The sequence below is a fragment of the Lacerta agilis genome, chromosome 2 (genome assembly GCF_009819535.1).
Source record: "Lacerta agilis isolate rLacAgi1 chromosome 2, rLacAgi1.pri, whole genome shotgun sequence".
NCBI lineage: Eukaryota > Metazoa > Chordata > Lepidosauria > Squamata > Lacertidae > Lacerta > Lacerta agilis.
In genome coordinates, this window is record NC_046313.1 from 110,644,303 (window position 1) to 110,669,167 (window position 24,865).

Consider the following 24,865-nt stretch of genomic DNA (forward strand, 5'->3'; position numbering starts at 1 on the left):
TTGGTATGAGCTTTCGTGTGGGTATCTGAAGAAGTGTGCATGCACACGAAAGCTCATACCAAGAACAAACTCAGTTGGTCTCTAAGGTGCTACTGGAAAGAATTTCCTATTTTGTTTCAAATATTTTATTGGTGAAGGGACTTCGGTCCCTAGGAGTTGGCTCCTCTCACCCTCCCTCCCTCCCTCCCTCTCTCTAAGAGGGACTCATGGGGTTAAACGCACAGAGCTCCGGCGCTTAGAGCGTCCACAGAAGCTGAGGAAGGGGGGAGGTGTGGCAAGAGAAGCCACCTTCCTGCCCCCTCCCCTTTCTCTGAGAAACGTGGAGGAATTTGGGAGGCTGCAGCAGAGAGGCTTAGGGTGCCTTGCAAGGGCTGCTGGGAGCAGGTGAGTCGAAGCCGAATGGATGCCTGGGTGCAGGAACAGCAGGAGGGAGGGGATAGAGCACAGCTACGAGGGAGGGGGGAGCCCAAAACCCATGGCTGGAGAGAGAGAGAGAGAGAGAGAGAGGGGCACCTTCCAGATCAAAAGGGTGCAGATGTTGCTGTTCATATAAATGCAGCCTGGCCCCTCCCTAAACAGCCAAATCAAGGGCATGTCAAGGTGCTGGTTCTTTCCTTCAAAGCCCCACATGCCCTAGATCTCTGGAGGGGAACCCGGTCCCCTCCAGATGTTCCATTGGCTGGTGCCCAAAGGAGCTGGAGCCCACCCACATCTGGAGTATGCGCCAGGTCCACCAAGGCTGGTGTCACCGTAGAATAATTGTAGAGTTGGAAGGGACCCTCAAAGGTCATCCGATCCAACCCCCTACCGAGACCCCATAGCAGATTTCTTCCGAGGGAAGCTGCCTCCGCTTCTAAGCAAATGGATTGCCCTTGGTGAAATCAGGCACAGAACACACTGTGGAGCTGCCCAGAACCTGTGGGATTCATTGCCACATGACAGTCTGTTGGAGCAAGAACAGCAGGACGTCTTGTGGCAGCTTAAAAGGTGGCCAAATTGACTGCAGGCATTTGTTGATCTGTTTAAGGCGCAGTGAGCTGCTTTGCTGTGCTTGACAGTGTGAGAGTTGCCCTGCTGGATCTAATCAAACATAAAAAGCCCATCTACTCCTGTATCCTGTTCTTCATGTGGTCAACTGGGAAGCTTGCTAGGGTTTGCCTCCTCCCTGCCTCCGATACTGAGTAACGCTTACAGTATTTGGGGCTGTTTAGTTTAGAAAAAAGGCAAGTAATGGGCGTGAGGGATGATAGAGGTTTATAAGACTATTAATGGTGTAGAGAAAGCAAACAGGCATATGTTTTTCTCCCTCTCACATCATAGTAGAGTTTGGGGCCTTCCAATGTAGCTGAGTGTTGGAATATTCAGGACAGGCAAACCCCGCTTAGTGCTATTGAATTCCACTCTCAGCATTTCACAAAAGCTCTAATTGTTATATTGTTCTTTTAATTATACACTCATTATTTATTGCTGCACAGTGCAAATATTTGTTGACTGTAAGAACCTGTCCTAATACTACATTTTCCATGCAACTTTCATAACTTTATGATAGATTCAGATCACTATTGCATTGCATATAAATATCAAGTGTTTGTAGAGAATGAAGCAATAATTCAAAAATTGCACTGTGCACTCATTAAAGCTTCTTTTTTCATTTTGCATCTTCGTTATCACTGAAGAAGCAGTATCAAAGCACAATATCAATAAGAGAAGATATATATATGTTCTGGCCGGGGAGGGAAGGTTTAAATAAAATTTATTATTATTATTATTATTATTATTATTATTATTATTATTAGCATACACAATAAAAAACACACTGTAAGAATGGCAAACAAATTCCAAAAATAATTGTTCATGTTACTGTCTTACAGCCCCCCCACAAAAATATATAGATTTGCATTTTCCTGTATTTTATTGCACCTAATACTGTAATTTATAAATACACATTTCCCCATAAAACAAAGATACCGGTAATGTTGTTTTCCTTCCAACAAACTCTGTCAATTTTACTGTATGCTGTTTCTCATGTTTCGGTTATCTCATTTCCCACTGTCAGAGTATTCCCCCCCCCCCCAATTGTGGCAGATTGTTGTAAACAAAGCCTCAATTTATTTTTTAGTCCTGGAAGCACAGCTAGGAATAAAGATGGAGGAAGAGGAACCTTCTGCAGCCAAACCAGAAGACAGCTCAGTGGCAGAAGACGGAGATGGCCATGTTGTCCAGGCTGGGACTGTCCGTGAGTTTCTGACTGGGGAAGGCCCTCCACGAATTAAGCAGGAGCCCGAGGAGGGGCTGCAGCAACGCTGGGAGAGCCAATGGCAGGATTTCCTAAAGACGGTAGAGTCACCCCCACAAGAGAGGAGCAGCTCCCTGCAGCCTGACCCATGGCCAGAGGATGACACAATGGAATGTCGGGTCTCCTTGAAGAGAGTCGCTGATGTCACGCAGGGGCCAGGAGGAGAGGGTACAGCTCGAACCCATCTTGATGTGTGTGGAGAGGTCCATGAAAACCTGGACTCTTGTGTGAAAGTGAAGGAAGAGATACTGGAGGAGGAGGAGGAGGAAGCAGCTGATGTGGAGAACCAACGCCAGCACTTCCATCAGTTTTGTTACCAGGATGCTGACGGGCTGCAAGAGGTATTCAGATGACTTCAGAAACTTTGGGAAGGGGGATAGCTCAGTAGAGGAGCATCTGCCTTGCATTCAGAAGGTCCCAGGTTGAATCTCTGGCATCTCCAGGTAGGCCTAGGAAAGAAACCCACCTGAAAGAAACCCTGGAAAGCCAGTCATTACTAAGCTAGATGGACCAATGGCAGTACATGGCAGCTTCCTCTGGGCTATCTGTGGATGTGGAGAAGGGTAGATGCCAAGGGGAAGATCTCAAGAGCTGCCGATTCTAGAGCAGGTGCCAATGGGTGGTGCCAGGGCAGCCAGGTGCTTGGGTCTGGTGGCTGTCAGCTAGATGGGGTGTTGGTGGGGTGGTGGAAAGAAGCAGTGTGGCCTGCTGTGCTTTCAAGAGCCAAGAGTGATTTGCTCTGTGGAAATCAGCAGCTGCAACTTCCTTGGTTTCATGGCATGGAAATGAACCTTTTGCTAATTGCTGCAGATAAACTGCTGCTTAAAGGCACAGGGGCTTTCGAACCTTGACAGAGCCCCAAACTGGCAAATACCTGGGTCAGGCAGGCAGGTTGTCTTATCTGGAGAGCTGTGATGCATCCCTGACCGCTGGCCATCCTGTTGCCCTAAGAAAGATAGACCTGCAAACAATCTGGAGATACCTAAGTGGAGACATTTCCTGTCTTTGCAACTTTAGATGGGGGTGGGGGGAATTGAGCCTCTTTATCTTTTCTTCTGTTGAGCTGGCTAGCTGGGCAAGGGGAAGCTAAATGTAGAGGGAGCGGAAAGCAGACCAAAGCATTAACCCTTGCAAGCATTTTGTTGTGCCTTAACCATGTCTCCATTTTCTGTTTCAGGCACCAGGGGCCCTTGGTGTTGTGACTGTAAAATCTCCAAAATCGGAGGAAGAGCCACTGGACATTGTAAAGTTGCAGCTCCCCCTGGAGGTCAAGCAGGAGTATGACTGGGAGGCAAGCTCAGCAGGTAAGGATTTGAAGCAGGGGTGGCTCCCTTCTGGTCCTCATGGTGGGATGCTGAATTCTGTGATGGCCACCTCCCAGCCAGACACAATTCAGTGCCACTAGGGGAAACAAGAACTCGCTGCAACAGAGTGTATCCCTGTCTTGCACCCTCTCTTTTCCCTGCTTAAGGAACTCACTGCCACCAGATAAAGGGGGAAATGATATCTACCAGGCTGTCCTTTATCAACCAGCCTAAATACCTCCCTGGGATCTTCTTGAAGCCTCTGTAGATAGTGCAAGATGTGATATGCCAGCAGTGGTTTGCAAAGAATAATGATGATGATCTCAATTCTCCAACAATAGGAATTGTCTTCTCTGGCGATCACTCATAGCTGAGTAAGATTGTCTTCCATGAAAAACGGTCTTAACAGTGAGTCCGTAAGTGACTGTGGAGGCCAATTCTGGATCCACACGTCCTTTCTGTGTGGGAGTTGATCACAGTGAGGGTTTCCCAGACGTGCCTTCCTCTTAACACGTTTCTCAGCAGTAATCGTAATATAATTGGTAATCCCAGTTCTTCGGGTACTGATTATTTAGGTAGCCAAAATGGCACCATCCACACACAAGGGGAAAGTGTCTGTGAACTTGGGGGAGTCTGAAGATTTGAAGAAGTATGGGGGGGCGTCTAAATGTGAAGATAGCTCAGTTGGTTAAACCATGGTGCTGATAATACCAAGGTTGCAAGTTCAATCCCCATTTGGCATATTCCTGTATTGCAGGGGGGTTGGACTAGATGATCCTAAGGGCCCCTTCCAACTTTACAATTTGATGATAATTTGTGGGGGTGGGGGGTGGAATTCCCAAACCACCTAATGAGGACTGAGCCATGGTCATGGAAAGTTTATTGATTGTGCCGGGTGGGAGGGGGGTGGATCAGGGTGACTAGAATCCCGAAAGGGAGTACTCTGTGTTGCTACATTATGTTGCAGGATTTATGAGTTCATATGATACTTTAAATAAATAAGTGGATCTCTGTTTGTTTCAGAATATGATGGTCAGGTACTGAAGAACGAGGAAGAGACCTTTGAGTCGGAAAAACCTGGGGACATGGATGTCTGTGGCACACCATTGGAAAGAGCTGAAGGAATGTTTTACTGGGGGCCTGGGATGGAAGAAAAGTCTGGAAGTCAACAGGGGGTAGACTGGCATTTAGGGAAGAGCGTAAAGCAAGGCTTCCTGTATGGGGAAGGGGACCAAAACTTTTATGAAACGACCTTCCCATTTAGGAAAAAGACGAGTTCCAACAGTGGACAGCAATGTCACCTGGACATTGATCTGCCGGAGGGTCAGCAAATACAAGCAAAAGATAAACTGCATAAATATACGCACTGCGGAAAAATCTCTAACAGCAGCAAAACATCCCTGCTTCCCCACGAGAGGACCCCCGCAGGAGGGAAAGCATACATCTGCTCCGAGTGCGGGAAAAGCTTCGGCTGGAGAACAAACCTTGTTAAACACAAGAGAATCCACACGGGGGAGAAGCCGTACAAATGCCCGAGTTGTGGCAAAAGCTTCAATGCAAAATCCACCCTGATCAAACACGAGCGTTCGCACACGGGGGAGAAACCGTATGAGTGCACAGAGTGCGGAAAAGCCTTCGGTGAAAAGGGGATACTTGTTAAGCACCTGAGAATCCACACGGGAGAAAAGCCCCACAAATGCTCAGACTGCGGCAAGAGCTTTATCGAGAGGGGCGCCCTCATTAAACACGAGAGGACCCACACGGGAGAGAAGCCCTACGAATGTCCCGACTGCGGGAAAACCTTCAGGATCAGTTGCCACCTTAAACTCCACAAGAGGACGCACACCGGCGAGAAGCCACACAAGTGCTCCGATTGTGGCAAAAGCTTCAGCGAGAGAGCCTCTCTGGTGAAACACGAGAGAACCCACACGGGAGAGAAGCCGTACGAGTGCTCCGAGTGCGGGAAAAGCTTCCGGATCAGCTTCCAGCTCGTGATTCACAAAAGGACTCACACGGGCGAGAAGCCACACGAGTGCTCCGACTGTGGCAACAGCTTCAGGGAGATCGCCTCCCTTATCAAACACAAGAGAACGCACACGGGAGAGAAGCCTTACGAGTGCACCGAGTGCGGGAAGAGCTTCAGGACCAGCTTCCAGCTGAAGACCCATAGAAGGACGCACACAGGAGAGAAGCCATATCACTGCCTGGACTGCGGGCAAAGCTTCAGCCAGAGATCCCGCCTTGTCATACACGAGAGGACCCACACCGGGGAGAGACCATACAGCTGCTCTGAGTGCGGGAAGAGCTTCGTCTCCAGCTCTCACCTTCGGAAACACACCATCGTGCACACAGGAGAGAAGCCCCACCGATGCTCATACTGTGAAAAAAGCTTCAGTAAGAAATCCAACCTTGTTGTGCACGAGAGGATCCACACGGGAGAAAAGCCGTACGAGTGCTTGGTGTGTGAGAAAAGGTTTTGTAGCTCCTCTGTTTTTCATAGACACATGAAAATCCACCCGGGAGAGGCATCCTAGGGATATTCACGTCCTAGGGAAGAGTTGGACGTGAATATCCCTAGGATGCACTATGGTGCACTTGATGGTCCAGTGAGAGCTGGACCATCAAGAAGGCCGATCGCCGAAGAATTGATGCTTTTGAATTATGGTGCTGGAGGAGACTCTTGAGAGTCCCATGGACTGCAAGAAGATCAAACCTATCCATTCTCAAGGAAATCGGCCCTGAGTGCTCACTAGAAGGACAGATCCTGAAGTTGAGGCTCCAGTACTTTGGCCACCTCATGAGAAGAGAAGTCTCCCTGGAAAAGACTCTGATGTTGGGAAAGATGGAGGGCACAAGGAGACAGGGACGACAGAGGATGAGATGGTTGGACAGGGTTCTCGAAGCTACTAACATGAGTTTGGCCAAACTGCGGGAGGCAGTGAAGGATAGGCGTGCCTGGCGTGCTCTGGTCCATGGGGTCACGAAGAGTCGGACACGACTGAACAACTGAACAACAACAACAGGGAAGAGTTTGGCATAAAACCCAGAGAACTGAGGGGAGCATAATGTAATGTCACTGGAATGGGGTGATAATGGGAAGGGAAACGTGTTTCAGGAACTGTCTAAATCATGAGTAGGCAAACTTTCTGGCCCAATCGCCTTCTAAATTCGGCCCATGGATGGTCCGGGAATCAGCGTGTTTTTACATGATTAGAATGTGTCCTTTTATTTAAAATGCATCTCTGGGTTATTTGTGGGGCCTGCCTGGTGTTTTGACATGAGTAGAATGTGTGCTTTTATTTAAAACGCATCTCTGGGTTATTTGTGGGGCATAGGAATTCGTTCATTCCCCCCCCCCCCAATATAGTCCGGCCTCCCCCACAAGGTCTGAGGGACAGTGGACCGTCCCCCTGCTGAAAAAGTTTGCTGACCCCTGGTCTAAATAGCCACCCATGGGTTTGTTGTTGTTGTTGGTTTCTGTCTGTCTCAGCCACCTGCCTGTCTTGGAACAGTGGCCATAGCTCAGTGGTAGAGTATGTCTTGCATGCAGAGGAACCAAAGTTCATTCTCTGGTATTTCCAGGTAGTCTGAATCCCTGGAAAGCTGCTGCCAGTCAAGGTGGACAATACTAAGTTAGATGGGCCAATGGTGAGTGATAAGTGCAATAATACAGCTTCCTAGGTACATGATGCATTTTCTTTCCCCCCTGTTATGGAATAAATGTATGTTTTGAGGATGGCATGTGAACAGCCAACATCGCCTTACACAGAGTCTCAGTGTTTGCAGCTGCTCATTGGCTCTGGGTCTATAGCCTAACAGCTGTGGAGTGATTTAGATGGGAGAGGAGAAATTCTGCAGTGGTATCCTTGAAGACCTACAGCCGTTCTGAACTTCCTACATAATACCAGTCACTCCTCCCAGTCTGTGGTCAACAGCTATTTTAAACCTTTACCTGATCAGATGTAACCGTTGTGGTTTTTCGTGTTGGCTGGGGGTAATGGTGTAGAATTGGAAATTAAAGTACAGAAAACATCCTTGGAACTCCCAACTGCATTGGAGCCTTCATTAAGTTGGCGCCATCCAGCTGGGCTGACTGGGGCTGATGAGTTGCAGTCCAAAACATCTGGCACCAGGTTGAAAAAGGCTGCTGTTCTGGATACAGTGGTACCTCGGAAGTCAAACGGAATCAGTTCCGGGAGTCCGTTCGACTTCCAAAACATTTGCAAACCAAGGTGTGGCTTCCGATTGGTTGCAGGAAGCTCCTGCAGCCAATCAGAAGCTGCGCAAGCTGCGTCGGACGTTCGGGTTCCAAAGAATGTTCACAAACCGGAACACTCACTTCTGGATTTGCGGCGTTTGGGAGCCAAAACATTAAAGTCGCAAGGCGTTCGTCAACCAAGGTATGGCTGTATTAGGGAAAACGTATAGAAACAGGACCTTTGAAAGAACATCTTCAGAAGTCTTTGTTTGATGGGAGAAGTTGAGCCCCATACACAACATATATTTAAAGCACATAATTCCCCCCAAATATTCCAGCTCATAGAGCTACAGTTCCCAGCACTCTTGACAAACTATAGTTCCCAGGATTATTTGGGGGGAGTCATGCTCTTTAAATGTATGGTTGCGTATGCAGTCTTTAAGTATACAGTTCCTGCATCCTCACAAAGATGGCTTTTGTCTTTAAGGGATCTCCCATGACACTGTGTTGGTCTTCATATACATAAATCTACCTCTTCTGCAGGACTGTTGACCAAAGCTTTGGAACTGGCTTCAAAATGAGCACCAGTCATCTTAAAAACATTTTTCAATCCTGTCTGTGAGCATATATAGTCACTGGAATAATTCTGTTCCCTATGCAGAGGGAAATAAGGTATTTTTGTTAGAGTTTGGGATGTATATTGCCACAGAACGCATAAATAAATACCAGGGTAATGCCGTTGGTTGAAAGAACAAAGAAACATAAGATTTAATACTCCTTGAAAACAAAGCCATTCTGAGTACAAGAATGTGTCCATTATGGTTAACGAAAGGAAGATCAAGCACTAACTGATTGAATGAAGGAAAGCCTGGAAAAAGAACACTCTACAGGGAAAACAAAATGAAATAAAAAATTCCTTCCAGTAGCACCTTAGAGAGCAACTAAGTTTGTTCTTGGTATGAGCTTTCGTGTGCATGCACACTTCTTCAGATACGAAAGCTCATACCAAGAACAAACTTAGTTGGTCTCTAAGGTGCTACTGGAAGGAATTTTTTATTTCATTTTGTTTTGACTATGGCAGACCAACACGGCTACCTACGTGGAACTCTACAGGGAGTGACCTAAGGAAGAATCAGTGAGGGAAGAACAGGCTGCCTCTCTACCACCTCAATGGTTCAGATAACTTATTGCAAGTGTCATTGCTCTACTCTCAACCATCTTAGGCAACATATAAAAATGGTACATATATATATATATATATATATATATATATATATATATATATATATATATATATATATATGTGTGTGTGTGTGTGTGTGTGTGTGTGTGTGTGTGTGTGTGTGTGTATATATATATATAAATTCATTTTCCTTCTGACACACCCTGCTTCTCAGCCTCTAGGTCCTCACCCATAGTCTAAACAAATTCTATACTATTTGTGTATTTTAGACTGCTTTTATCCTTGTTTTTAGTGTTCAGATTTTAAAAGGTGCTTTTGAGTTTCATTTTTTGAAAAAAGGAACAAATTATTATTATTATTATTATTATTATTATTATTATTAGAGGTCAATGTTGTCTGCTCTTAACTGGCAGCAGTTCTCCAGGGTTCCAGGCTCCTAGCCTTACCTGGAGATCATCATTATCTTCATTTATTTGTATGCCGCCTTTCCATTTTTAAGCCATGCTCAAGGTGGCTTGCATCACCAAAGGATTTACATAAATGCAAAAACATAATAAACTTTTATGTAGTCATAAGTGAAGGAAAACATCTCAATAAGCATCAGGGCTGGCCTAAGACATTTTGGCACTTGAGTCGAACCCCAAATTGGGGCACCCCCCCTTCCCCACCAGGGTGGGTGATAATAATAATAATAATAATAATAATAATAATAATAATAATAATAATAATAATAATAATATGTTCCTTTTTTCAAAAAATGAAACTCAAAAGCACCTTTTAAAATCTGTTATTTGTACCCCACCCATCTGGCTGGGTCTCCCCAGCCACTCTGGGCGGCTTCCATCAAATATTAAAATACATTTAAAATATCACAGTTTAAAAACTTCCCTAAACAGGGCTGCCTTCAGGTATTTTCTGAATGTCAGGTAGTGGTTTATCTCCTTGACCTGTGATGGGAGGGCGTTCCACAGGGCGGGCGCCACTACCGAGAAGGCCCTCTGCCTGGTTCCCTGTAGCTTTGCTTCTCGCAGTGAGGGAACCGACAGAAGGCTCTCGGTGCTGGATCTCAGCGTCCGGGCTGAACGATGGGGGTGGAGACGCTCCTTCAGGTATACAGGACCGAGGCCGTTTAGGGCTTTAAAGTGAAGATCGACATCAAGGACATAGGTGTGTGTGTGGGGGGGGGGAAAGATCGAAATCGGGATCTGCTGATTATATTACATATTGTTTTATATTGTGTTGTTTTAATATGTATTCATGATGGGGCTTCTGCCTTTCTACAGAACCTTTCTTCCACTGAGAAGGTGGGATAAAAATATGTAAATAAACGAATAATTATGAAAGATCATGGTGGTTTGATCTAAGGTTTCATTTCTGTTCCACCTTCCCTTCAAATTTTATTTATGCATTAAATTGGTATGCCGTCCCTTATCTCAGGGTGGTTCACAGCATAAATATACAAGATAAGAACACAAAATAAAAAGAAGAACTAAACAAATGGATAACCCTCCTCGACTCCACTCCAAAGAACTTGAGGCGGTGGGTGCAATTCAGTGAACAGCTAAAGAGATTGTTCTGTCAGTGTAAGAATTTCGGCTTCCCCTGCGGAACAGTATCCCTTCCCTCCCCCCCCCCCCCAAACGCTGATCTGTGGGTTCTCTTAACACTCCAGGGTGTATTTGGGGGAGATGGGATATGGCGGGTTTCCACTAGCACAGAGCTTTCCAAACTTTTATTCCCCCCCCCTTTTTTTCTTTTAATAAATAATCTTTATTTCAAAATATTTTAAAAGAATACATTCACACACAAATATACAACAAAGAAAATGCAAATCATACAATACAAACACAATCACAAAAAAACTTTCCAAACTTTTCATGTTGGCTACACACTTTTCAGACACGCATCATTTCGCAACATGGCAATTTAGTTTTACTAGCAAACCGGTTAAAGTAACCCCTTTCCAGCCAACACAGTTTGAAAAGCTCTGCACTAGCAGAATGGGGTCATTGAATTCAGCCCACTGTATATATTTTAGTTTGCCTCTTTCCCCTGCACTTCATCGTTTTATCCTCACAACAACAACTCGTGTGAGTTGGGTTAGCTGAGAGGGAGTATGAGTGGCCCAAGTCAAGCTGTAAGCTTCTTGACTGAGTGGGGGTGAGGACCCTGCCTGGCCTCTGACAGGTCCTCTCACCTGACACCCCACCACCCTGGCTCCCTCTGTCATGACTAAAGTCTAAGGGCAGAAACTGGAAAGTGCTGGAAGATTCTGCAAGATTCTAGAAGGTTCATTTCTTATGCAAATACTGTTTCGAGTATCTCAAGGTCATGCTGTTCCGGACAGTAAAACAAGGGACTTTGACATCCCTGTCACGATCCCCTTCTGCGTTATACATGTGTAACATCATGTTTCAGTAGGGGCACCCATGGGTTTTCCAATGGGGTGTAAAGTTACAAGTTTGAAAGGAAGGAGCAAGCAAGTTTATCTTAGAGAGCCAGTGTGGTGTAGTGGTTAAGAGAGGTAGACTCGTAATCTGGGGAACCATGTTCGTGTCTCCACTCTTCCACATGCAGCTGCTGGGTGACCTTGGGCTAGTCACACTTCTCTGAAGTCTCTCAGCCCCACTCACCTCCCAGAGTGTTTGTTGTGGGGGAGGAATGGAAAGGAGAATGTTACCCGCTTCTTCTTTCTCTTACACCAGAATTGAGAAAAATTGAGCCCATTGCTTTGACTTCATGTCTCAGCTTGTACAAATGCAACTGACTTTTTTTTTTAAAAAATGAAAGTGAGAATCTGGGGATTATAGTTCATCCAGGGGAGCAACAGTTCTCCTCCCCGCTTCAGCAATATTTTATTGCTGTTTTGCAGTATTTTAATCCCCCCCCCCTTGCATTAGTGCTATTTGCTGCCATGAGCACGATTCTGGGGGGGAAAGATTCTACAAAAATAACAGGTATGTTTCTGCCCAGTTTCAAACTGGGGACCTTTTGCGTGTGAGGCGAACATGATAACCACTACACTACAGAAACTGTGTCCTGCTCTCTGTCTTAGCTTCCTCCCCCAGCTGAAAACATGCCTTTATTGTGCAATTTCCCCAAGCTTGAGCATAAGATCCCACCTCAGTAAAATCTTCACCTCCCTGGAGATGGATAGGGAGCAAAAAAGCTTCACTTGCTAGGCCAGGCAGAAAACTCTGTGGAGGCCCAGTCCCTCTGCAAATGCCTTTTCAACATAAACAACAACTCCCGTATGGCAAACGGATTTCCTTACAGAAAATTGATTAAAGGGACTAAGGGAAAACTTGGCTATTTAAAAAGCCATTTGATTAAATATCTTTCCTAGTCTGAGGGCTTGCCCACACTTCTGCTTGTGCTGTGGCTAGAAAGCACAGGTCTGAGTAGTTTTCCCTTTGCCCCACTCCATTCCAAGGACAATAGCTTGGAACAAATGTCAATCCGAGGAAAACTGGAATTGCCGTCCCCACTGAGTGCTAAAGAGTGGGTTTTCCGGGGGGCGGGGAGCTGAGGCACAAGAGGAAGTGTGGATAATCCCTCAGTTGAAAATGTTGAGGTTCTTGACTGAAGCCCTTATGTTTTGTTTTTATTGTATTGCTGTGGTAATATGGTGGAAAATCGGGTCATAGGAAGAAAGGGACATATTCCTCCTAGTTTCTGACTGCGGACCTTTCACATGTGAGGTGAATGTCTCTTTTGGGAAGAAATATGGATTGAAATGGAATAAACACTTAAATAAAAAGCAGGGGAAGGATTGCACCAGCTGGGACTCGAACCCAGGTCACAAGGTTGGGAACCTTGTATGATGCCTCTACACCACTGATGCAGTTAGCAAAGATTTGCTTTCTACCCAGAGAAGGAAGCCTGCAGGAACGTGTCAGGCAGCTCCCCAGATCTTCTCACACGCAATATAAACATAGGCACCGCAATATAAACATGTAATTTTTGCCCTCAGATTCTTGCTGTGCATCTCTTCTTGCCTGCTTGCATTTCTTTTGCCAAAGTTTGTTTCTCTTTTTGTTCCCTTCAGGGGCGTAGCAAGGTAAATTGGTACCCGGGGGCAATTTTTTTTTTTGTCAAACCCCCCCCCCCCCGAGGCATGGGAAGGTCAAGTGGTACCCGGTGCGGAAAATTTCTTGTCGACCCCCCCATTGATTCCCCCCCCCAAAAAAAATGGTTTTACGTTATTTCATATTTTCTTACAAAGGAATAATAACAAGTAATAATAATAAAAAACTTTTATTTATATCCCACCCTCCCCGGCCAAAGTCGGGCTCAGGGTGGCTAACATCAGATACATAACATTGGTATAAAATCAAACAATAATTAAATTACCTCCTAAAAACATCTCAAAATCAAATTAAAGTCTAATTAGATGGCTTTCCACAGGGTTAGGGTTGGGAACAGTAAGTGTTCTCTGAACTGAAATTTCAGCCTTCATGACATAGGAAAACAGCCAAGTGAACAGCTATTTTGGTGGAGGAGGGTCAAGATATTAACCGATATGCATGAAATTTCATATATAGCTATATAATCCCTAGTATAGTAAGGTAAGACCTTCGGAGCAGGCATTTTCAAAAAAATAATAATTCAAAATTTTACACAATTTTTTTTTAAATAAAAAATTGTTCCTTGATAATTTGTCACCCCCTCCATTATGGAACTGGGGCAGCCCGCCCCCCGGCCCCCCCTTGCTACACCCCTTCAGTTGGTCCAGGCTTCCATTTTCTTTCTCTCCTTGATCCTAATAGCTTCCTTGACTCTGCTCATCAACCACACTGGCATTCTCTAGGACTCGGCAGTACCTTTCCCAATCTGGGGTACACATTCCATCAGAGTTTTTTTTATTATTGCAATTTTGAATAGCCCCCAAGGATTTTGGAGCCATGTGTCCCTCTTGACCTCCCCTTTACAAATACTTTCATTTCTGAGAAGCTGAAACGGAGTAATGAAATTTGGAATCTCACGTGATGGCATGAAGAGGACCCTGGTGGTCTAGTGTTCAGGACTTGGTGCTCTAACAGGGTTGATTTCTGGCCAAGGAAAAGGGCTTGCTCTCTCCTGGAAGTGAAGCTCTTGCAGCAGCACTGCCTTGCAGCCACGCTTGGGCTGGGTTTCTACAGAAAATGTGCTCAGGCATATTTCTATGTAGCCTTCTTAGCGCAGTAGGCAGCGCATCAGTCTCATAATCTGAAGGTCCTGAGTTCGAGCCTCAGAGAAGGCAGCTTGCAGTTCTCTTTGTTGTTGTTTTTTGCAAAGGGTGTTCACTCCTCTGCTCTCTGAGCAAGAGGCTCTGGGTGTCAGGCTTGTGAATGTAGGGACAGGATTGTTGCTTCAGGTGTGAAAGTGTGTGAGTGAAGGCCTAGGTAAGTCCCTGTGCTTGAGCAAAGCAAATCACACTTTGAAAAAAAAGAATAAGGCCCTTCAGGTGAAGGAAGGGAGGGATGGGAAAGACCCTCATTGTGTATCCCTGATGGTCTAGTGGTCAGGATTTGGCGCTTTCACCGCCATGGCCCGGGTTTGATTCCCGGTCAGGGAATCTTTTTGCCAGGGAGAAGGAGCAATGGCTTTGCTGTGGTTCGTGTTCTATAGCACACATTGAGGGATTCAGAAAGAAATTTGGTTAAAGGAGGCCTCTATCTTGCCATTCTTCCTGATGGTCTAGTGGTTAGGATTTGGTGCCCTCACTGCCAAGGCCAGGGCTTGATTCTCAATCAGAGGATCCTTTATTTTCTCTATTTTGAGGCTTTTTCATTAGTTGTTTTATACAGAGAAATAACGCCAATCAACATCCCCCCCCTCCATTACCTCCCTCACATACCTTCCACAATCAATTATCGGCTGCAAATGGACCCCTGTTCCATCACAAGAATTAATACAACCATCTCAGCAATTCTCACCAATTTTCTACTGTAAAAGGTTAAAGGTGTGTCTATTTAGTATATATTGAGGCTCTAATTATCACTGACTGCAACATTTCTCTGATTAAAAGGAAATACGGGACATTCTGGGATAGATATTTCCCCCCAAAAAAGTGTGGGGCTGGTTGTTGTTTTTTAAATAAAATTTTTATTTTTATTTTTATTGAAACTTCTTACAATGGTCTCCGTCATGTTTCAACAAAATACACAGGAACAATAATAAAAGAGGGCAGGAGGTTAAAAAATAAATGAGAATAGATGTCCATGATCAGCCTCAGAGAGCATGGCCAATGAGTCAGAAACGATGGTAATTTGAGCCCAAAAACATCTGGAGGGCCACAAGCCTCCTTCCCCTGGTATAGAAGCTAAAGAAAAAGTAAATTAGGGGCACAGAGTAAATATTGTCCTTTACCTTTCTGACTCGTCTCAAAAACTTAAAACCAGTAAGCGCTGGGTTCCATCTTGGATTAATTCCATTAGTGGAACGCTCATTAAAATCTCCACTACAATTAGACCCCTTAGGAGTAATGCAGATTTTAATGCTATAGACATTTTTTGGGGTGGGTATTTTTGCATAATTTGCATAATTCCAGGAGTGGAGGAACCTGTGGTCCGGTGTTGTTGGACTCCAACTCCCCTCAGCCGAAGCCAGTATGACCAATGGTCAGGGATGATGGGACTAGCAGTGAAATAAAACAAAAAATATATAGGGGGCCACGGGTTCCTGGTATCTGAGGAATTTTGGCTCGATTGTTAAACCACTCTGCGTAGCTTTCAGCAAACAAACTACAGGTCCCAGAATTATTTGAGGGAAGAGATGATTGTTTCACGTGGTATCATAGTACTTTTACTGTATGGTATGTTTGTAACCTCTGATTCTGTGACAAGGATGGGGAGCCTGTAGCTCTTCAGGTGTTGCTGGACTACAACTGACATCATCCCTGGCCAATGGCCATACTGGCTGAGCCAAATGAGATTTGGGAGGGTCCCAACAACATATGTGGGGCTCAGGAGCCCAGTTATGTCACCCTTGTCTGCAGAGCTGGCAGCCTCTCACCCTTTTTTTGAGCATCCTCCCTTGTGGAGTGTTCCCTCAGCCTCCTCTCTTCTCCTTGGGAGTCTTCTGGGAAGCTGCTGCTGCTGCTGTCCCTAGTCGCTGAGCTTCCCCCCTGCCCCAAAGAGAGGTCCTCTCAGAGGCACCATTCCCTTGTGGAACTTATAGCCAGGGCTGTTGCAATAAACAGCTGTGCTAGCCTTTGGGAAGCAGAGACAAGAGGGGGTATCAGAGGGAGGGAGGGAAAGGAGAGAGGGAACAGAGGCCAGTGTTGCCCGTGGCACCCCTGACCATCATTCAAGGCACCCCAGGTGCCACAGCACCCTGGTTGAAAACCACTGGCCTACAGCACGAAGGTAAGAATTACATCCATTGCTTCTGACCCTGCCCACCATAGGCATGCGGCCCTTGGAAGGTTGTGCACAATGGAATGCGGCCCTTAGGATGAAGAAGCTTCCCTGCCCTTGCAAGGAAACTTTTATAATGTGAAGTTTCAGGTTTGGCACATCAACCAACCATTTCCAATATCCCGTTAAAGATGACACCTTCGTTGCTAATGTTTATGTTACATTTCTACGGTTTTATTTATTTTTAAGGGAAATAATCTTTTAAAAAAAATTAAATTCTGCATTTGTACTTTGAGGAAACCACACTGCCTTTCGGCAGCTGAAGTGTGGCCAGCGCCAATGCCTCATCCTCTCTGACAACTCTTAACACCCAGGGGGATTGGCTCCCACGTGGATTTTCTCATGTCTACGCAGATCACTTCGATTAAGAAACCTCTGCTCGCACGATGAACATTTATAGGGTCTCTCTCCTGTGTGGATTCTCCTGTGTATCAGAAGGTACCCTTTCTGAATGAAGCTTTTCCCGCAATCCGTGCACGTGTTTGGCTTCTCCCCCGTGTGGATCCTCTCGTGTGTCAGGAGGGACGAGCGCCGAGTGAAGCACTTCCCACACTGGGCGCACCTATAGGGGGTCTCGCCCGTGTGGGTCCTCCGGTGGATGACAAGCTGCAGTCTCCGGCTGAAGCTCTGCCCACAGTCGGAGCAGCCGTATGGCTTTTCGCCCGTGTGGATTCTCTCGTGATTGATGAGGTTGCACCGGATGCTGAAGCGCCTCCCGCACTGCGCGCACTCGTAGGGTTTCTCTCCCGTGTGCATTCTCTTGTGCCTCACCAGCGTGGACTTCCGGTTGAAGCTCTTGCCGCAGTCCAGGCACGTGTACGGCTTTTCTCCCGTGTGGGTCCTCTCGTGCACAACCAGGTTGGCCTTGCAGTTAGAAGTCTTCCCGCAATACAAGCATTTGTATGGCTTCTCGGCCATTTGCCCAGCCTGGCTGAAGCTCCTGTCTTCTGGCTGCTCTTTCTTTATCTTCAACTTGATGATCTCCTCCTGGAAGGGACTTTCATCTAACCCGGCGCCCACTTCATCGTAATGAAAAGCTTGTTTGGCTGCCTTCCCAGGATGGTTTTCCCAAGGACCCCCTGGTGCCGGGGGACTTCCTGGCATCAGCCCCATGTCAAGCCCCTGGAAGAAATCCCCTTTGGCTCTTTCCAGGGATATTCCACAGAGGTCTGTCTGCTCAGGTCTTTCCAGCTGGAATGTCTCCTCTTCATTCTCCTGTTCTTGCCCATCACCTTCAAAGGGGGGAGGGAGAGAGAGAGGAAAATCATGGCACAATAAGTAGAGGCTTGTAGAAATTCCCCATCCCTGTTCCATTACTTTCTGTCCCTTAGTTTTTAGAGGCAACCCACCCCCAAGAATCCTGGGGGCCATAGTTGGGTGCTCAGAACTGTAGTCTCTTTTGTGCAACCAAGATGATCAAGAGTCTGGAAACAAACATTAAACGGTACAAAACAAAACAAAATAAAAAATGCTTTCCAGTAGCACCTTAGAAGAGACCAACTAAGTTTGTTCTTGGTATGAGCTTTCGTGTGCATGCACACGAAAGCTCATACCAAGAACAAACTTAGTTGGTCTCTAAGGTGCTACTGGAAAGAATTTTTATTTTTTATTTTGTTTTGACTATGGCAGACCATGGAGTTTTCTTGGCAGGGATACTGGAGTGGCTTGCCACTTCCTTCTGCAGGTGGATCACATTTAATCTAAACTCTCTGGTATGACCTGTCCATCTTGGGTGGCCCTGCATGGCATAGCTCATAGCTTCCCTGAGTTATTCAAGCCCCTACGCCACAACAAGGCAGTGATCCATGAAGGAGTTCCCGAAACGACTGGCATGAGTTTGGCCAAACTGCGGGAGGCAGTGGAGGATAGGGGTGCCTGGCGTGCTCTGGTCCATGGGGTCACGAAGAGTCGGCCACGACTGAACGACTGAACAACAACAATGGCAGACCAACACGGCTACCCACCTGTAATTAAACGGTACAGTTAAGGGAGCTGGGTATTTTTAGACTGGAGAAGAGGAGGCTGAGAGGAGATAAGATAGTCATCTTTAAATATCTCAAGGGTTGTCATATGGAAGAGGGCAGAGGTTTGTTTCCTTCTGCTCTGGAGGGAAGGACCAAAACCAATGGCTTCAAATCACAGGAAAGGAGATTCTGACTAAACATCAGGAAGAACTTTCTGAGAGTAAGTGCTGTTCAACAATGGAAGAGGGTGGACTCACCTTTGTTTGAGGTTTTTAAACAGAGGTTTAAAATGATTCCTGCATTGCAGCGGGTTCAACCAGATTTATTTATTCATTTCATATTTATTTCATAAAATTTATACACCGCTTGACCTGTGGTCGAACTGTTTAATTATTATTTGCTGAAGCTTAATTTTACTGTTTACTACAGTGGTACCTCTGGTTACGAACTTAATCCGTTCAGGAGGTCTGTTCGTAACCCGAACCCGTTCTTAACCTGAGGCACGCTTTCGCTAATGGCGCCTCCTGCTGTGCGCACGCCTCTGGCACGGGATTTCTGCTCAAATCCTGGGGCAAAGGTCGCAACCAGGAGCAACTACTTCCAGGTTAGCGGAGCTCATAACCCAACACGTGTGTAACCAGAAGTGTTCCTAACCAGAGGTACCACTGTATTAGATTCTGATGGATTGTTGAATGTTGCTTTGTTTGATAAAAGTTGTTTATTTTAAAGTTACAGGTGGGTAGCCGTGTTGGTCTGCCATAGTCAAAACAAAATCGAAAATTCTTTCTAGTAGCACCTTAGAGACCAACTGAGTTTGTTCCTGGTATGAGCTTTCGTGTGCATGCACACTTCTTCAGATACACTGAAACAGAAGTCACCAGATCCTTAAATATAGTGGGGGAGTGGGGAGGGGTATTACTCAGAAGGGTGGTGGGAATGGGTGATAGGCTGATAAGTGTGGAAAACCTGTTGACGACTCTAAACGGCTGCAATTAGTCTTGGTAAATGGACATAAATCTGATATCAGGAATCACAAGACAGAGAAACCAGTAGGAGAACACTTCAATCTCCCAGGACATTCTATAAAAGATCTCAAAGTAGCTGTCTTAATACAAAGAAATTTCAGAAATAGACTGGAAAGAGAAGTGGCTGAATTGCAACTAATCACCAAACTTAAAACCATGGAGAAACCTGGTTTGAACAAAGACATTGGATTCTTATCTCATTATACATAACAAAGCCACCTTTAGCCATCTCACCCCTTGCCTTTCCCTGCAAGACTAATTGCAGCCGTTTAGAGTCGTCAACAGGTTTTCCACACTTATCAGCCTATCACCCATTCCCACCACCCTTCTGAGTAATACCCCTCCCCACTCCCCCACTATATTTAAGGATCTGGTGACTTCTGTTTCAGTGTATCTGAAGAAGTGTGCATGCACACGAAAGCTCATACCAGGAACAAACTCAGTTGGTCTCTAAGTTTATTTTAAAGTTATTGTGACTTTTTTATTGGATCAGATTTTTGCTATTAATGTTTGATGTTTTATTTCGTGTTTTTTTTTGTCTTGGAAGCTGCCCAGAGTGGCTTGGGCAACCCAGCCAGATGGGTGGGGTATAAGTGTATTATTATTATTATTATTATTATTATTATTATTATTATTATTTACTATTATTGACTGTAAAAAAGTGCCCCTCAATGATGACCCTTTGAGCCCCTTCCAACCCTACAATTCTATGATTCTGTGATGGTTTTGTTCTAACCCCATTGTCGGACACAGCATTTTTATTTGTGTTTTAACAACTAGCAACTAGCAAAACTTGTGAATTCTTACCGAAGAAATGGGATTCTCCATCACTCTCCTGCTTGGCTTCTATGGAGAGCTGCATCTTCCCAGGGGCCCAGGAGTCCTGTTCTGAATTAGGGCTGCTGACAAATGAGCTTATTGACAACCCTGACTCCTGAAAAAAAAAAAAGTGGACGATAATAAATGATAACAAGGAGGTTAAAAGTATCAGTGCAGATGGCTTAATGACAAAGATGTTGATAGGACATTGTGGTGCAGAAAAGTAAAACCCCAAGAATGAGAATTTACAGTGACAGATTTGGAATTTATTTTGCAATGTTATTAAGGTTATTTCAGGCCTCTACGTATATTCTCTCTCACATGTGCAGGGGCAATGGCAGATGTAGTTCAGCCACATCTGGAGGGTCAAAGGTTCCCCACACTGGGCGTAAGCAAACACATGTGGCCATCCCATCTATCTTGGGTTGGGGCCAAACTAGATCTATTTTATTTTTAAAAAACAGAGCTTAAGGAATTGCCGCATCCATTTCTCTGCCCCTCACGCCAATAGATGGAATCTCTGCCATTTTTTTCTGGGTTCTCTCAGGGTTTCCCACAGGCTAAGACACTCACCTTTCCTTCCCACCCTTCCGACTCTTGCAGCTTCAGGAGGAAATCTTCTGCCAGGACGACTGCCTCGCTGCAGGTCTCCGGGCCCCGTTCGCCGACCCAGCTCTGCATTTCCGGAGGCAAGATGCTCAGGAACTGCTCCAGAATCAGCACTTCCAGGATCTGGTCCTTGGAGCGTTTCTCTGGCTTCAGCCATTGGTGGCAAAGCTTCCACAGCTGCTTGCAAACGTCCCGGGGCCCCTCAGCCTCCTCATAGCAGAAGCGCCGGAAGCACTGGCGTTGTGTCTCTGAGTCGGCGGCGTCTTCGCTCGATGTCTCGTCCTTCCCTTTCCCTGAAGAATCCAGCCCTCTGCTGGGTTTCTGAGCTCCCCGGAGGCCCAGCACGGTTGCAGTTGCCCAGTCTGCTTTCGGCCACTGGCTGGCCCCAGCTATTTCCCTGAAGGAGGCCTGGAACTCCTTCGTGTCCACCTCAGAGATGGGCTCAGGTAGCCTGAGGTGCCTCCATCCTGAGCAAGGGGATTCCACCGTCTTCAGGAACTCCTGCCGCTGGTTTTCCCAACTCTGCTGCAAACCTTCCTCTGGCTCCTGCTTCACTTGTGCTGGGCCTTCGCAGGTCAGGAACTCCTTGATGGTCCTGACTTGGACAACCTGAGGCTCCCTTTCGCTTGCCTCCAGCTTCTCCCGGGATCCTGGTTCTGTTGGGTCCTGCTCCTCCATTTTTATTTCTGGCTGGAGTTCCTGGGCTGAAAAGGAAATTAAGTTCTTGATCAAGGGCAAAGCATTAAAAACATAAGAGTCTGCTGGATCCGGCCAGTGGCCCATCTAGTCCAGCATCCTGTTCCCACACTGGCCAACCAGATGCCTGTGGGAAACCTGCAAGCAGGATTCGAGCCCAAGGGCCTCCTGCCCTCCTGCGGTTTCGAGCAAATGGGATTCAGTAGCCATTGAGAGCCCTCTTCTCTGGGAATTTGCCTAATCTTCTTTTTTATGCTTTTTATTGTTTTCCCCACATGGCAAAAATTATACATTCCAAATAAAACACAAAAGAAACAACAAATTTCCAAATAAACCAACAATATACAAATCCTTAAATTCCTAAAAGAGACTTACATTGTTTAAGTTTTTTTTCTTAATTCACAAATTCTTAATTTCTCCATATGACTTCCAACCTCCTCATTGAGGATCCATCCTTTTCTTCTTGTTATTATCACTGCTTCAGTATTCCTTATCTCAATTTCTTTCTTTTGTTTTGTCTCATGTTTTCTTAATCTAACTTGCAGCTTGCAGAGTCTAGTCAAAACATGTCCAGGTTTTCACTTGTGGACAATGTTAATTAAATATTCTTTACAAATGCCCCATTCATTTTTATACCTTTGGGTTGGCTCTCGCCTAATTATTTCAGTTAATTTAGCTAATTCAAGATATTCAAGATTATTTTCTAATCCTCTTTTAATGCCATCTAGGTGGGTGCCCATCACTGCCTCCTGTGGGAGCAAGTCCCATAGTTTAATTAAGCACTGCAGGAAAAAGTACTTTCCTTCAGCCTAAATCTTCCAGGGAGGAAGGTTGCAACCACCGCAACACAATCCTTCACATCCCCCTACGATCTGCAGGGGAGACCTTGGTAGACTGCCTGGTTGGCGGTGACTCAGGTGACAAGGCCTTCTTGGCGGTGGCTTCCAGTTTGTGGAATGTCCTCCCTAGTGAGGTGCACCATTCTCCTTAATTATTAACTTTTAGGTGGAAAGCGTTCCTCTTTACCCAGTCATTTGATGGCTGAAAATATTAGTTTTGAGAGTTGGCGATTGCTTTTAGTTCTTAACTTTCTTTAAAGGCTGCTTTTAACCGTTTCTAGAAGTTTTGATTGTATTGTTTTGGTACTGATGTGTTTTCCAACCTGGGCACTTAGGAGGAAGCTGTGATATATAACTAATAAATAGAGAAAGTTGTATTCAGAAGTAAGCCTCATTTAGGCTCCTGATATCTGTAAGGCTGTATAGCTTGTAAAAATGCACTTCTTTACTCTGACAGTCTAGTAGTGGAAAAGGTCATGGAATCACAAGTAGAGTTGGAAGGGACCACAAGGGTCATGTGCATGGTCATGCAATCTTTCACCCAACATGGGGCTCAAACCCACGACTCTGAGAGTCTCATGCTCTACCAAGGTTGTAGCTCAGTGGCAAAGATTCTTCATTCCTACATTGCAGGCGGTTGGACTAGATCAGGGGTCAGCAAACTTTTTCAGCAGGGGGCCGGTCCACTGTCCCTCAGACCTTGTGGGGGGCCGGACTATATTTTGAAAAAATAAATAAATGAACGAGTTCCTATGCCCCACAAATAGCCCAGATATGCATTTTAAATAAAAGCACATATTCTACTCATGTAAAAACACCAGGCAGGCCCCACAAATAACCCAGAGATGCATTTTAAATAAAAGGACACATTCTACTCATGTAAAAACACGCTGATTCCCGGACCATCCATGGGCCGGATTTAGAAGGCGATTGGGCTGCATCCGGCCCCGGGCCTTAGTTTGGGGACCCCTGGACTAAATGATCCTCAAGGTCCCTTCCAACTCTATGATTCTATGATTATTTTTAATACCGTGCAATAACCACAGCAGAGTTGCCAATGCAAGACAGTCAGCGACCCCCAAAACTGACACTGATTCCAGTCCCATTCATGTGTGAAGTGGGAATGCAGTGGAGAACCTTATTTTAACACCCAAAATGGGTGTGTGTGAAACAGCCATCTTCCAAGCTGCAAGGATGGTTGAGGTAACGTGAGCGTGAAGCACTTTATGCACTCAAAACCTGATATTATAATGTGGAGTTACTGCTATGCTTAAGGTTGCCAACTTTCCAGGCACCTCCGCTCCTGTGCTTTTAAATGGCAGGCAATGGCGCTCCACCTGCACCTCCATGCCACAAAATGCTTCGCTGTTTTGATTTCTGCCACGTTAAGTTGCTGTTGAAAGCAGAGGAGCAGGCCTGACTTGGTTCCCCTATGGATAAGTTGGCAACCCTGACTGCCAACTGACCTGTGGGAAACCAGCGTGGCCTGCTCCTGTGCCTTTAACAGCAGCCTGCCATTCAAGAATCAGCTTTCCAAGGCAAGGGAGATAAATGCAGTTGCAAGCTGGTTTCTGCACATCGAGCCCCCGGGCGGAAGGCAGAAGGCATGCTGCTGGCAACGGTAAAAGGGAAATCTGGGAACACCGCCCTCTGCAGCTTTCCCCACGGCTCTTGATTTCTCTGGCATCTCCCTCTTAATTGTTTAACTCACCCGCTCCTTGCACCTTTGGCATTGTTGCAACCTCTGGGAAGAGATCTGCAGCCCCCAATGGCTCCATCCAAGAGGCAAAAACCCCTGGAGGGAAGAAGGAAGGTGGTGGATCAGGAAGGTGCCTCAGCTTAGGTCACAAATTAGCATGCTCCTCTAGCCGTCACAGCTCTCTGTGTTTAACTCCTTCAGGGCAAAGGCACAGTCAGGCATCCTAAAACATAAATGGAAGCAAGCAGAAGTTGCACATGAGTCCCTGGGTGACCTCTCCCCGCTCTGGCAATTTGATGCCCTGCGTTTCGTCCTACTTAAAATGTCAATGTGGATTGCTAGAATTGCCAGGTTTAGTCCTTTCTCTGGGACTTTAATAGTTAAATCTCAGGGAGAAGGGGAATGGTTCGTTCTTGCCTCTCTGACAGCACATTCATGCTCATGCATGTGCATGCACAATAAGGCACAGGCTGCTTTTCCACGGGCTGCAGCTGCTGAGACAGATTTGGAACTATTGACCTCACAGTGGCAGGGAAATGGACATTTCCCAGCAGTTCTGTAACCTAAAAGCGGGGGACGAAAAACCACTGGACTTTTAAATCTGTGGAGGTGGCCCGATTCATATGTAATACAAAACCACGGTTCACAAGACATTCTTTATAATTTGCTTAATGTGATCATTGGGACCTGGCAGAACAGGTGAACAATGTTTTATTAACATGACTGGGATGGCTCAGTTGGTAGAGCATGAGACTCTTAATCTCAGGGTTGTGTGTTCGAGTCCCACATTAGGCAAAAGAATTCCTGCGTTGCAGAGGGTTGGACTAGATGAC

General features: G+C 45.8%; 2 protein-coding genes and 4 non-coding genes across 7 annotated transcripts; 3 read left to right on the forward strand and 3 right to left on the reverse strand.

Annotated features, from left to right (window-relative positions):
* The first annotated feature begins 210 nt into the window (after positions 1-210).
* Positions 211-6,720, forward strand: LOC117042666 (zinc finger protein 2 homolog). The gene is made up of 5 exons (XM_033142255.1): positions 211-384; positions 2,120-2,637; positions 3,474-3,600; positions 4,624-6,151; positions 6,624-6,720. Exons 2-4 carry the CDS (start codon positions 2,146-2,148, stop codon positions 6,132-6,134), a joined length of 2,130 nt encoding a protein of 709 aa, XP_032998146.1. The 5' UTR covers positions 211-384; positions 2,120-2,145; the 3' UTR covers positions 6,135-6,151; positions 6,624-6,720.
* Positions 6,721-11,941: 5,221 nt separating this feature from the next.
* On the reverse strand, positions 11,942-12,014 carry TRNAV-CAC. The gene has a single exon. It is a non-coding gene; the product is annotated as a tRNA-Val (tRNA).
* Positions 12,015-12,754: 740 nt separating this feature from the next.
* TRNAG-CCC lies at positions 12,755-12,825 on the reverse strand. Its single transcript has one exon. It is a non-coding gene; the product is annotated as a tRNA-Gly (tRNA).
* Positions 12,826-14,150: 1,325 nt separating this feature from the next.
* On the forward strand, positions 14,151-14,223 carry TRNAM-CAU. The gene has a single exon. It is a non-coding gene; the product is annotated as a tRNA-Met (tRNA).
* Positions 14,224-14,466: 243 nt separating this feature from the next.
* On the forward strand, positions 14,467-14,538 carry TRNAE-UUC. The gene has a single exon. It is a non-coding gene; the product is annotated as a tRNA-Glu (tRNA).
* A 2,063-nt stretch (positions 14,539-16,601) lies between these two features.
* Positions 16,602-24,200, reverse strand: LOC117042684 (zinc finger and SCAN domain-containing protein 31-like). 2 transcript variants are annotated; one of them, XM_033142285.1, is made up of 4 exons: positions 24,058-24,200; positions 20,763-21,502; positions 20,178-20,304; positions 16,602-17,613 (listed from the first exon to the last, which is right to left on the reverse strand). In XM_033142285.1, the coding sequence occupies exons 2-4, from the start codon at positions 21,474-21,476 to the stop codon at positions 16,685-16,687; spliced, it is 1,770 nt and encodes a 589-aa protein (XP_032998176.1). In that variant the 5' UTR covers positions 21,477-21,502; positions 24,058-24,200; the 3' UTR covers positions 16,602-16,684. The 2 variants fall into 2 exon arrangements, with proteins under 2 accessions (XP_032998176.1, XP_032998175.1); XM_033142284.1 differs by having other exon boundaries at positions 24,045-24,199.
* Positions 24,201-24,865: the final 665 nt, after the last annotated feature.

Excerpts from the sequence above, each read along its gene's own strand:
- LOC117042684 (XM_033142284.1), bottom strand. The coding sequence starts at position 24,111 with ATGGAGCCATTGGGGGCTGCAGATCTCTTCCCAGAGGTTGCAACAATG. Across the intron at positions 20,305-20,762 it reads CGGAAGGGTGGGAAGGAAAG|GAGTCAGGGTTGTCAATAAG; the intron begins GTGAGTGTCTTA and ends TTTTTTTTTCAG. Across the intron at positions 17,614-20,177 it reads TGGAGAATCCCATTTCTTCG|GTGATGGGCAAGAACAGGAG; the intron begins GTAAGAATTCAC and ends CCCCCTTTGAAG.
- LOC117042666 (XM_033142255.1), top strand. The coding sequence starts at position 2,146 with ATGGAGGAAGAGGAACCTTCTGCAGCCAAACCAGAAGACAGCTCAGTG. Across the intron at positions 2,638-3,473 it reads ATGCTGACGGGCTGCAAGAG|GCACCAGGGGCCCTTGGTGT; the intron begins GTATTCAGATGA and ends TTTCTGTTTCAG. Across the intron at positions 3,601-4,623 it reads CTGGGAGGCAAGCTCAGCAG|AATATGATGGTCAGGTACTG; the intron begins GTAAGGATTTGA and ends TGTTTGTTTCAG.